The sequence below is a fragment of the Triticum dicoccoides genome, chromosome 5A (assembly GCF_002162155.2).
Source record: "Triticum dicoccoides isolate Atlit2015 ecotype Zavitan chromosome 5A, WEW_v2.0, whole genome shotgun sequence".
Taxonomy (NCBI): Eukaryota; Viridiplantae; Streptophyta; class Magnoliopsida; order Poales; family Poaceae; genus Triticum; species Triticum dicoccoides.
The window spans coordinates 568,214,290-568,225,601 of record NC_041388.1 but is presented as its reverse complement, the minus strand read 5'-3'; the positions used below and the strand labels follow the sequence as shown (position 1 = coordinate 568,225,601).

The window sequence follows — 11,312 nt, the reverse complement described above, 5'->3', positions numbered from 1 at the left end:
AGGTTCAGGAGGCTTGCACGAAGGATGTCGAGCAGGCATTTGGTGTGCTCCAATCTCGATTTGCTGTTGTCCGGTACCCCGCTCAGACCTGGTCGAAAGATCAAATGTGGGAGATCATGACTTGCTGTGTCATCTTGCACAACATGATCATTGAGAGCGAGCAGAAAGAGTCAGTGTTTGACACTGAACCATATTACAGGTAGGGTCCTTTTGCCCAAGTTGATCACCACCTACCGGCAACCTGGATGGTCTTCTTCAATATGCGTCAGGAGATCCGAGACCCACTGGTGCATCAACAACTGCAGCAGGATCTGGTGGAGCACTTATGAAGGCTCAAGGGCAACGCCTAGCTCGATGTGTGATGAAATATGAGTTTTTATTTGTCGAACTATATAATTTGTATTGAACTATTTGATTTCTGTTGATTTCCTGTGATGAATTATGTGATAAAAAAATAGTTTCTGCTGAATTTGCGTCGAAGCACGACGAATATGGGCAGAAATTAGTCAATTTGCGCCGATAGCGGGCCAATCCGTGCCGAAAGTGGGCTGAAAAGTGGGCAAATTTGCGCCAAAAGTGGGCCGAAATCGGCGCCTGGGGGCGGCGGCCGGAAACCCAATGGCCCCCACGCCGATTTTAGCGCTGGTTCGCCCCCGGGCGACGATATTTCAAACCCCCTTGGAGGTGAACGGCTGGAGATGCTCTTATTACATTTACCTAGGAATGCACATATAGTTAGGCTCTTGCATGAGAGCCCACTCCCCTTACTTTTTCATATCTCTCTTCTCCACATAGGCAAAAATGTCATGTAAGCGGGTTATAAGATCACTATTATACTTGCTCTAACTTTATAGGCGTACGTACTACATCCTCTGTTTCTAAAGGTAAGAAACATCTCTTATATTTAGAAACAAAGGTTGTATTTTTTAGTCGAGGGAATTGCTGAATGGAGGAAGGGCTCCATGGAGGCTAAATATGGAAAACAAAATTCATATATTTGCATTTCAATTTTTTATAAATAAGAATACACATATATCTAGGGACATAATTTATGTGTGTAAATTTTCAGGACAGAATACATTAAAAATGCAAGCTACATAAAAAGGCAAATATGTGGCTTTTCCAACACATGCACTATTCATTCTCAAAGTCCATAATTTTGTTAGGCAGCTCGTATTTCAAGGTATTTCATCAAGGATGTTTTACAGACATATATACATTACATCCATGTGTACATGTATGTTTTTTCAGAAATTTTTTAAATTGAAAAGCTTGAATTTTATATTTTTTAAAAATGGCTTTCATGGTGGTTGACCTCCAAAGCACCCTACTCCTCCTTAGTGGACCGCTTGAGTGTGCGCCTACTTCCGCAACACCTGCCCCTCACCCCCTCGGCCTCCCTACACGGTCCAACCGGTTGTCTTCCCATACACAACCAGTCTTGCTACATCGTCGCCTCACTCGAGCACTGCTACCACTGATCATTCACCTTTCTAACCCCCACCACATCGTGCCAATTTCCTCAACGACGGTGTCCCTACCTACATCGTGAACCATCATCCCCATTACCATGGTATTACCATGTCTGGCTAGGTCAAGGCACCCCCGCCATTGTCGTTGGCTCCAGCTCAACTTAAATGAAAATGTAGATTTACTTACTTGCATGGCGTCAGCAATGATTGGGTAATACGAAAGGAACAAATCATTTCCACTTCCCGTGCTCCATGACCTAGGTGTACAGGGTGGCGACCATCTACTCACTTCGTTTTTATTTACTCCACATATTAGCGCTGTGTTCGGCGATCCACCGCTCCGTCATCAGAAAGCGGAGCGCGCGGAGCAGCCAGTTTGCCGCTCTCAGTATTTGTACTGTATGTCGCTCCGCTCCGCGGTGGAGTTACGGAGCGAAGGGATTCCGAACGGAGCCTAGGTTTGGTCAAAGTCAAGCTTTGTATTATAGACAAAAATATTAACATGTACAATAACAAATCAATGCCATTAGATCCATTATTGAATGTACTTTCACATCATATAAATTTCTTATAGTAAATATTTACATTCTTTTATGTAAACTTAGTCAAACTTTACGAAGTTTGACTTCAGTTAGCTCTAATATGCGGAGTAAATAAAAACGGAGGGAGTACCTTCTTCCCTAGCGAGTCCACGGGTCCCCTCTTCCTTTGTATGTCACTCCGATGATGAGAGGAGGCGGGGATCCCAAGGCTTTGGTCTGATGGTTGTATGATTACAAATAAAGTTAGCTTTTGTCTTCGATTGACGGTCATGAGACGTTGGCATACATTTCCGTTAGGACGGAGACGCAGAGGCGGCAACGAGCTTTAGTCACAGCGCACTGCCGATGGATGCGGCAGAAAGAAGACTTCAGCACCCGAAGGAATTGGACGTGCTTTTTTAATTTTGATAAGAATGTTTATGTTTCTTTAGTTCATTCATAATAATGTATTTGAAGGGTATTTGAGGAGTCATGGTGCTTGCATTATTTCTGGATGTATTTCAGGATTTTCGGCGATGCGTTTTTAGTGGGAGAAAACGTTTTCATCGGCAACGAGGCGCCTATGGCGACTTCGTAAATCTCAAGATGATATGCCGGCTCGGTCTCCCGAATGTGCTCATAGGGATAGGGTGTCCGTGTGTGCGTGGATGAGTGTATGCGCGTATATATAAACGCTTGCGTCGGTCCTGTGTTAAAAAAAACATGGCATCTGAATTTAAAGAATGAAAGGCACAGTTGGATTTACCCCCGTTGCACACGGGCCACCAGATCCAAAACCAACCGCATACCGCAACTAGCATGCCGGTGCCGGTTTGATTTTACTAGTCCGGGGAGGCGTGGGCGGAGGGAGAAGCAGAGAGATCGGAACCGTCCACGACAGAGAGGGGGAGCGAGAGGGGAGGGGGAAGGCTGAAGCCGGCCGGCAGGGAGGCGATCCGGGGAGCTGGCGGTGAATAGAAAAGGCGGAGAGTAGATACGCAACATCTTCCCCGAATCCCCCACCCCACCCCACCCCACCTCCTCTCCCTCCCTCCCTCCCCCGCGCCGCGGCGACGGAAAGCCACCTCCATACAAATACGGAGGAGGGACGCTCCACCCTCCTCCTCCTCCTCCGCGTCCGCTCCACCGCCCGCCCGCCGCAACCGCAGTGAGTCCCTCCCCACCCCCGCACCTCACCTCATCCGCCGAATCGCGCCCCCGCGCCGCGAGGCCGCAATTGCCGCGATCGCGCGGGCCGGGGTGTTTGCTGGTTGACGCACCTGCCGCCGGGCTCGAGGGCTAGGGCGCCATGGGGACGTACCTCAGCACGCCCAAGACGGAGAAGCAGACCGCCGACGGCGACGGCGCCCGCGTCCGCTACGGCCTCGCCTCCATGCAGGGATGGCGGACCACCATGGAGGACGCCGTGAGTTCCTCCTCCTTTCCCCACCCGCCCCTCCCCTGCTCTCTCCGTTTTGCGTTCCGTTCGCCTCTCTGCGCGCCGCTCGGCACGGTGCGGCCTAGGGTGCGCAGGAAGCGCGTTGCTCGATGCGCCAGTGCGGCACGAATCCGCGAGTCCCGGGTGGCGATTCTGCCTAGATAGATAGATTTGCTCGCCCGCGTCATGAGGAGTTGGTTGGCCAGGCGATCCCCGCTTCTCCTGTGACCGAATACCGGTGCTGTGATGAATTCCCGTTAGCGAGCGATTCCCCGCAACGGCGTTTCCACGCAGCGGTTTGGCCGGTTTGCATCGGGAGTTCGCTCTTTGTGATTCCGTCCTGCCCTGTTCACTCGCGTGACTGCTGAACTGATCCCCCTGAACTCCATTGTGATTCATTCACCCCCACTGGTTGTACCGGTTTGTCAGATTGTCACTTGCACTGCGAGTTCGCTGTTTCTGACCCCGTTATTCATTTGCCTCGTGTGATTTGGTCTCTTCCTGTTATTTGGGAACCGACCACCTAGTTATTAGAATTAAAGTTGTTACTCATTCACCCAATGGCAACATTTTCTGTGCAAACGGAAAGGCTCGGCGTAGCGGTTTGTCGGTTGCCACTCGCATTGGTTGTTTTCTATCTGTTCCAAATCGCCATTCCTCTATAAGATGGAAAGTTTGAGACGCGGTTTGTCGGCTTGCAACTTGCACTGCAAATTCCATTGGTTCACTCAATGGCGCCAGCGCTTCTCTATAGGCGAAAAGCTTGAGATAGCGGTTTTTCGGCTTGCTGACTTGCATTTGGGAGTTCACTGCTAACTCATGTAAATGGATTCTGATTCTGACGTATGACTAACGTTGCAGATTTAGAGTGCTGCATCATATCTGAAGCTATCTTGCCGAGGATACGAATTGTTTGCTTGTGATACTTAAGTTTGAGTGTATCGGCATGTTTATTACTCGTTAAAAGCTGACTTGGAACCTGTTTACCCTTGTAGCATACTGCTGTGCCACAGCTTGATGAACGCACATCCTTTTTTGCCGTTTTCGATGGGCATGGAGGTAAATACTGGCTGTTTTCTCTTCTCGTTTAACTTTATACCGTACCATCTATTCAGCCGTACTCGTACCTGTTCTGTTTGTTTCACAATGGTTTGTACCCATTTTGGTTTAAGCTGGTCACATCTTACTTTGAGTGGATTAGTATAATCTAACCCTTTAAAGCCTTCCATAGAACGAAATTCTGTATTGTTACCTTACACTAAATCATGTATTGCACATCACTATGTCGTTTGCTATTATTCTGTTCAACATAAATATAATTAGCACTATTTATCATGCTGGTGCTTTCATACAGTATTGGATGTGTGTATAAGTAGCTACTGACAGGACTGCAATGTTCATGTTAACTGGCAGGACTTGTGATTTGATCATCATTTTTGCTTACTGTGTTGTCCTCTCCTCGCCTTTTGATTCCCTCATTGGATTTTTTATTTTTTTTAAACCTAAAAGATTGCTTCAACAACAAAATGTGTTCACTGGCTTTATTAACTCTGAGAATTAAATATTTGTAGCATTGGCTAGTTGTTGTGTGTACGCTGTGGAGATTAGCTATGTTGAGTTTGGCTTTACAGCATGGCAGTATCCTAACATGGCAATAGCTAATCAAATGACTCAGTAGTTACATGTTTCCATTTAACCATTGGGTGTAAGAGATACAAGCACATGTTTGGAAAATGTCAGCTGAAAATTTACACGTGCTTTGACTTTTAGTGAAAAAAAATAGCTGCATTATGTGTTGTCTTCTTATGTGTGACATGAATTTATTAGCCAATACGAAATACAATATTACAGGGAAAGCGGTCGCTAAATTCTGCGCCAAACATCTACACATGCAATTCTTAAGAAGTGCAGCATATTGTTCTGGTGATTTAGCTTCTTCTGCTCGGAAAGCCTTTTTGAGGTATCTACCATGTTCTTTCTTTGCACTGTGGTATGCTTTTTGCTTGAAACTGACATGTTTGATGGTTCAATGAATCTGTATTGCTCTTTCAGAATGGATGAGATGATGAAAGGGCAAAGGGGATGGAGAGAACTGGCTGAGCTGGGAGAAAAGGGGCCAAAGTTCGCTGGAATGTTGGAGAGTATAATTTGGTCTCCCAAAGGTGGAGATGCAGATAAACTTGGGGACGGATGGCACTCGGAGGAGGTAAAATTGCTTCCTCCTCTTTCTCTCTCTGCTCAATCCCTTTTGCTGGATATGGAATTGAACAGGTTACTTTTCATGGCAAAGCTCATCTCTTATTTGAGAATAAATTTGATGGATAGAACTGCTTGGATTGTGGGCATTTCTCAACCCATATTTAAAGAGGGGTTTGCTTTAAATTTGTGATGTTGTTAAGCAAAGTGGGTTGGGTAGGAGGCTTGTGCCCTGCTTTAGAAAGGGAGACGGATGGAGTTTCTGCAGGGATGGGTGGGAACTGGACCGGTGGATTGCTCAGATGAGATTAGTGAATCTCCTAATACTGACCAGTCGTAAAACACACTGCAGGTTGTTCCATACCCCTGTATTGAAATACGAGAACATATCTGCAGTAATTACCTAACATCATTGTTTCTAAAACATAGGTCCGTCATGTTACTTGCAGTACAACAATGTTGGGGTGTTATATTTATGTGTCCTCGTTTCTTGTACAGTAAACTCACAAAAACTAGTTTTATGATGTTCTAGTGAATATTAAGTTTACCTGACCTTTGTTTAACTATGCTACTCAACCAGGGTCCTCATTCAGATTATTCTGGGCCAACATGTGGAAGCACAGCGTGTGTGGCTATCATAAGAAATGATCAACTGGTTGTTGCAAATGCCGGGGATTCCCGGTGTGTTATCTCAAGGAAGGGTCAGGTATGCCAGTTGTAACTATCTTTAGTTGTAATTGAAGTATAAATGCTAGCTTATGTTTTCCTAACTCATCTACTGTTAAGGCTCACGATTTGTCAAGAGATCACAAGCCAGAACTTCAGTCAGAAAAAGAGAGGATTGAGAATGCTGGTGGTTACATTGTTGCTGGGCGGGTCAATGGAAGTTTGAACTTGACAAGAGCAATTGGTAGCACACACTCCTCAAGTAGAACATTTATATATTGGATGTATTGTTTGTACTCATTTTTGTAAATCTAATCCCCAGGGGATATGGAAATGAAGGAAAATAAGCTTTTACCAGCCGAGAAACAGACTGTCTCAGCTGAACCTGAAGTGAACACAGTGAGTTTTGCTGCCTCTTTTCTGTCAGTTTTGTTTGAACAAAATTACTCAACTCAGGATTGCATTACTGTTGGTCAGGTTACACTTTCTGAGGATGATGAATTCATTGTTTTGGCCTGTGATGGTATATGGTATGAATTTTTGGCTGTAATAATTATTCATTCTCAGGGCTGAGACTTATCGTGATACCTGCTTTGCCTGTTTTTTTTTTTCTTGTTGTTCATGATTTATATCATAGTAAGGCTTCCCAATTGTGCCTTTTGTATCAGAGTCATGAAACTTGAAGTGGATATAGCACAATCATTTTCCTTGATTTCCATGTACTATAACTACTGTCTGAAAGCATAGAGTGAAAGAAAAACTTGCCACCACCGGGCATGCCATTGTTTGATCTGGGCACTACATATGATGCATGTTAATCAAGAACACACGGCTATCTTGGCAAGTTGACATAGTACAGGAGCTTATTGTCATCAACGTAATTGGCATGGAACATATTTATTAGCTTTACAAGTTGCTGCTAAATTTTCAAAATTTTGCTGAGGGTCTGTAGTATGTTTGTAGTTCTGAACCTTAAATAACAAGTACGCAATAGTTTGTGTTAAGAATAGTCTGAAAGCATAACATCATGTTTTCCCAGTGTAACATTCTGGACGCTTAGAGCCCATTGACACACAGATTCTGCTGAGATGTTATGTTGTCTCTTGAAAATTGAGAGCACAATGGTCGCTCAACAGAACTGGTGCCTTTTTTTCAGATGCCACGTACATCCAGACAAATTATATACAGTACTAAATTTGAATTGGAGAATACCAATGTGTCTTTAGAGAACTTAGTTATCTCAGCATGTCCTTGGATCTGTAGTGACCAAATAATGTTGATCACACTCTTCTCGTATGCATATGTGTGATCGTTGAGGGGTTAGATTTTGTACATTTAGCAAGCAGTGTCAGACATGGTCAGACTGGTACTAGTGGAAGCTCAGTTGCAACCAGTTTTGCAGATACTATGGGACTTGGTTAGTTCCATGCCATGGAGTCAACACCTTTGATCTGGATCAGTCCAGAGTTTTTGATCTTTTAGGCTGTGGGACGTTTTTTTTATCCACGTCACCTTAAATGCTATCACTGAAATGTTGTTCAAAATTAAGACGGATGAATTACACATCGTAAGGCAACAGAGGTTCCATACTAGAATCTGAGGCTACTCTCATAGACTCTTAGCATGCTACTTTTGTCATGTGACCTGATGATGTATCAACTTATTACCTGTGTGACCTGATTGATGAGCTTTACAATGCACACATGCATTCATAATTACACTTTCCGTTTCGACTTGGTTTTCATTAACTCCCTTATTTTATGACAGGGACTGCATGTCAAGTCAACAAGTAGTGGACTTTGTGCACGAGAAGTTGAAGACTGTAAGCACCTCTGTTTCGTCGAACATAGATTATTGATATCGTGTATTGTTATGGTACTCATACACCAGGGGGTTGAAAATCTGCAGGAGGATAGTCTATCTGCCGTGTGTGAGAAGCTGCTCGACCGGTGCTTGGCGCCTGAGAGTGGTGGGGAGGGTTGTGACAACATGACGATGATCTTGGTTGTGCTCAAGAAGCCTACCGACCCGGCCGCTACTTCTAGCTCGGAGCAATCTCCGGTCACGCCTACCAAGCCGGCTGCTACTTCTAGCTCGGAGCAATCTGCAGTCACCAACGAAGAGATGCGGCCCAGGTAAGCAAGATTTCCTCTGCTGAAGCAACACATATTACAGATTATGAAATACAACATTGTAAAACCCGAGCTACTCTTTCAGAATCTGAGCCCCTCTCCTGTCCCCTTTGTGAACAGCGAGCCTGATGCCCCAGAGACCCCTTCGTCGAAGTAGCACTCCGAGGCGAAGCAATGGTCAGAAGGTCGTGACCCGGTCGAAACAGCAGCGCTCCGAGGCCAAGCCACATGGTTCAGAAAGGTCTGATCGGTGATAGACAAAATCAGATAGCAGTAAGTGAAGTGGTGTATATAACAGAGGGATTCTATTCAACAATTCCCATAGGGTTTGTTTTTGTAGCCTTTTGTCCAATATACATAGCAGCATCTTGGTTGGTGGATATGGGTTGTGGATAAATTGCAGAGCTTTTTTTTCTTCCAGCGATTTGGATCTATCTTGGTGAATTGCAACTAGCGTGGTGATTCATGAGTACATTCTACTGATACTCGAAATGCGGGTGCGGTTACATTACATCAGGAAAGCTAGCTAGCTAAATGCCCCCCAATTAGACTAGATTAGAGACCATGTCTCGGTCAATCGCTGCAGATGATACTCCTTGGAACTAAAGGACAAGGATGGCGGCAGCTCCCAGCGCGGTGACCACCGCTGCCGCTGCCGGCCACGCCCCTGCGGTGAAAGAGGCGGAGGTGGATGGGTTGTCGGCGCCGGGGGCGGGCGGGGGGTAGATCTCTGGGCCGAGATCGAAGATGCCGACGGTGATGGCGACCTTCATGCCGGACTGGCAGAAGCCGTTGCCGCAGATGAAGAAGTAGCGGCCGGGGCGCGGGAGCGGGATGAAGTCCTTGCCGGAGGTCCAGTTGCCGGTGACCCCGTCCATGGTGCAGTTGTCGTACCCCGTCTCTTTCACCTTGAACACGTTGTGCGTCCCCTTCTGGTACCGGAGCGCTGCGTGTACATACTCGAACGAGTGAGGCGGCAGGGAAGAGAGAGAGAGCAAGTAGTAGATCTGGTGGAGCTAGGGGAGGGGAGGCAGAGGTGAAGAGAAGACATACAGATGAGGTCGCCGGCGTAGAAGGTCTGGTTGGCGGACCAGCTGGAGTAGTTGATGTTGGGGTTCCACCCGCGGTTGGCCCCCACGATGTGGTCCGTCGCGCCCGACAGCCCCACCGCGCACCCCGCCACCACCACCACGCCCACCGCCAGCATCAGCGCCTTGGAAGCCGCCATTGCTCAGCTCTCTCATCCAGAGAGAGTGAGCAGAGGAGGGGAGTGGCGAGCAGAGTGAGCAGTGAATGGGGAAAGCAAGCAGAGCACGGGGGCAACAGTGGCATATAAGTAAATTGCTCGTGCCAGGCCGCACTCGTTGGTGGTCTCGTCCTCATCCTGGCCCACTCCTGGCCGGGCCAGCAGCGAGCAAGCGAGTTTTTTTTCCTGCAGATTCGTCGGAGATTTTGAGTTTTAAACTTTTTTGAATCCCTACGCGCCAACCACGGCAAGTCGCCCGCAAAAGTTTGCCGGCGGGGCAGTTCAAACAAAAAAAAAAGTTTGCCTCTTGCGCTCCGTGCTTGCCGCCTTCTGTGCTAAGCAACGCATACACATGCCACAAATGCCGGAGCAATTCCATGGCGATGCCCAAAGCGCACTCTAGAAGATAGTACAACGATAGTAATGAAAGTCAGTAGTAGACTGGTAGAGGCGTAGAGCTCTAGAGCACAAGAACATATTCTCATAATGGCGCTGGCCGAAAGCTTTTACAACCTTACAAGCAATTTCAGGATTGGATTGCCACGCTACTTCCCTCTTCCTCTTTGCGGTTCCTCCTCAACGGGTTGCCGGGGCCTTCTATCAAACATGGCCCAGGGCTTTGATAAGGGGACCCCCATTCCCCGCCTTGCGATCGACCCTCTTCCCCAAATCCTCGACCTTGCAACTAGAAAAGGCATTATACATAAGATTCGAGGACGTGGCGCCATGGCGTGTACATTCCTCTATGCGGACGACACGACCATTTTTATGGCTCCAATTAATAGGGGCATGGAAAACCTCTCGGCGATCTTAAGGGGTTTGGCGGTGGGACGGGCCTTTGCACCAACTTCCATAAAAGTTCGGTGGTGCTCATTTGATGCAATCATCTTGATTCGGGGCATATCCTCCATAGTGTTCTGACAACTAGAGCTTATTTCCCTATGGAATACTTGGGCCTCCAAGTCTCGGTTTGGCAACTTAGGAAGGCTGACTTCCAATATCCTGAAGACAAAGCGGCCAGAAAATTGCTAGCTTGGGAGGGCAAAACATCACCATCATTCGGCGCATGACCCTCGTCAAATCGGTTATCACCTCCAAAGCGGTGTACTCATCATGCCCCTTGTTGTGCCGCAGGGCTCTCTTCATAACCTCAACAAGATGAGAGGGCTTTCCTTTGGTCTAGTTCAGACAAGACGACGAGGGCCAAGTATGGTCAATAGAGAGGTGGTTTGTCGTCCTTCGGAATACCGAGGCCTTGGGGTCCTGAAACCGACAAATTTGCACGTGGTTGCCGCTGAGATGGCCTTGGTATGAAAGGAGTGAGCCAAACAAGCTTTGGGTTGGGTTGGGTAACCCAATGCAACGAGGAAGGCCTTGGTTTCTTCTATGCCTCCACCGCTATCACTGTTGGCAATGGTGCCAAAACACCTTTCTGGGATTCCCCTTGGCTACTTGGGCGTAGGCCCGAGGATATTGCTCCGCTAATTTTTTAGGCCTCGAGGAGAAAGAGTCGAAAAGTGCGCGAGGCTCTCAATGGGTTGGATGCTAAAGATCAACCATGACACCGTCTTCTCCAGAGACCACATATGAGAATTCTTCACCCTTTGAATGCTTGTGCATGACTACCACCTTGACGAAGAA

The 11,312-nt window shown here is 47.0% G+C and overlaps 2 protein-coding genes across 5 annotated transcripts; one reads left to right on the top strand and one right to left on the bottom strand.

Moving 5' to 3' along the window:
- Nucleotides 1-3,021: 3,021 nt before the first annotated feature.
- LOC119302894 (probable protein phosphatase 2C 70) lies at nt 3,022-8,875 on the top strand. 4 transcript variants are annotated; one of them, XM_037579944.1, is made up of 12 exons: nt 3,022-3,419; nt 4,427-4,490; nt 5,283-5,391; nt 5,484-5,637; nt 6,208-6,333; nt 6,414-6,537; nt 6,616-6,692; nt 6,771-6,823; nt 8,061-8,115; nt 8,202-8,327; nt 8,376-8,428; nt 8,546-8,875. In XM_037579944.1, the coding sequence occupies exons 1-12, from the start codon at nt 3,303-3,305 to the stop codon at nt 8,580-8,582; spliced, it is 1,095 nt and encodes a 364-aa protein (XP_037435841.1). In that variant the 5' UTR covers nt 3,022-3,302; the 3' UTR covers nt 8,583-8,875. The 4 variants fall into 4 exon arrangements, with proteins under 4 accessions (XP_037435841.1, XP_037435842.1, XP_037435839.1 ...); XM_037579945.1 differs by having other exon boundaries at nt 8,511-8,875; XM_037579942.1 differs by having other exon boundaries at nt 8,202-8,428.
- Nucleotides 8,714-9,737, bottom strand: LOC119302896 (mavicyanin-like). The gene is made up of 2 exons (XM_037579946.1): nt 9,479-9,737; nt 8,714-9,371 (listed from the first exon to the last, which is right to left on the bottom strand). The coding sequence occupies exons 1-2, from the start codon at nt 9,651-9,653 to the stop codon at nt 9,028-9,030; spliced, it is 519 nt and encodes a 172-aa protein (XP_037435843.1). The 5' UTR covers nt 9,654-9,737; the 3' UTR covers nt 8,714-9,027.
- Between the last annotated feature and the right edge of the window lie 1,575 nt (nt 9,738-11,312).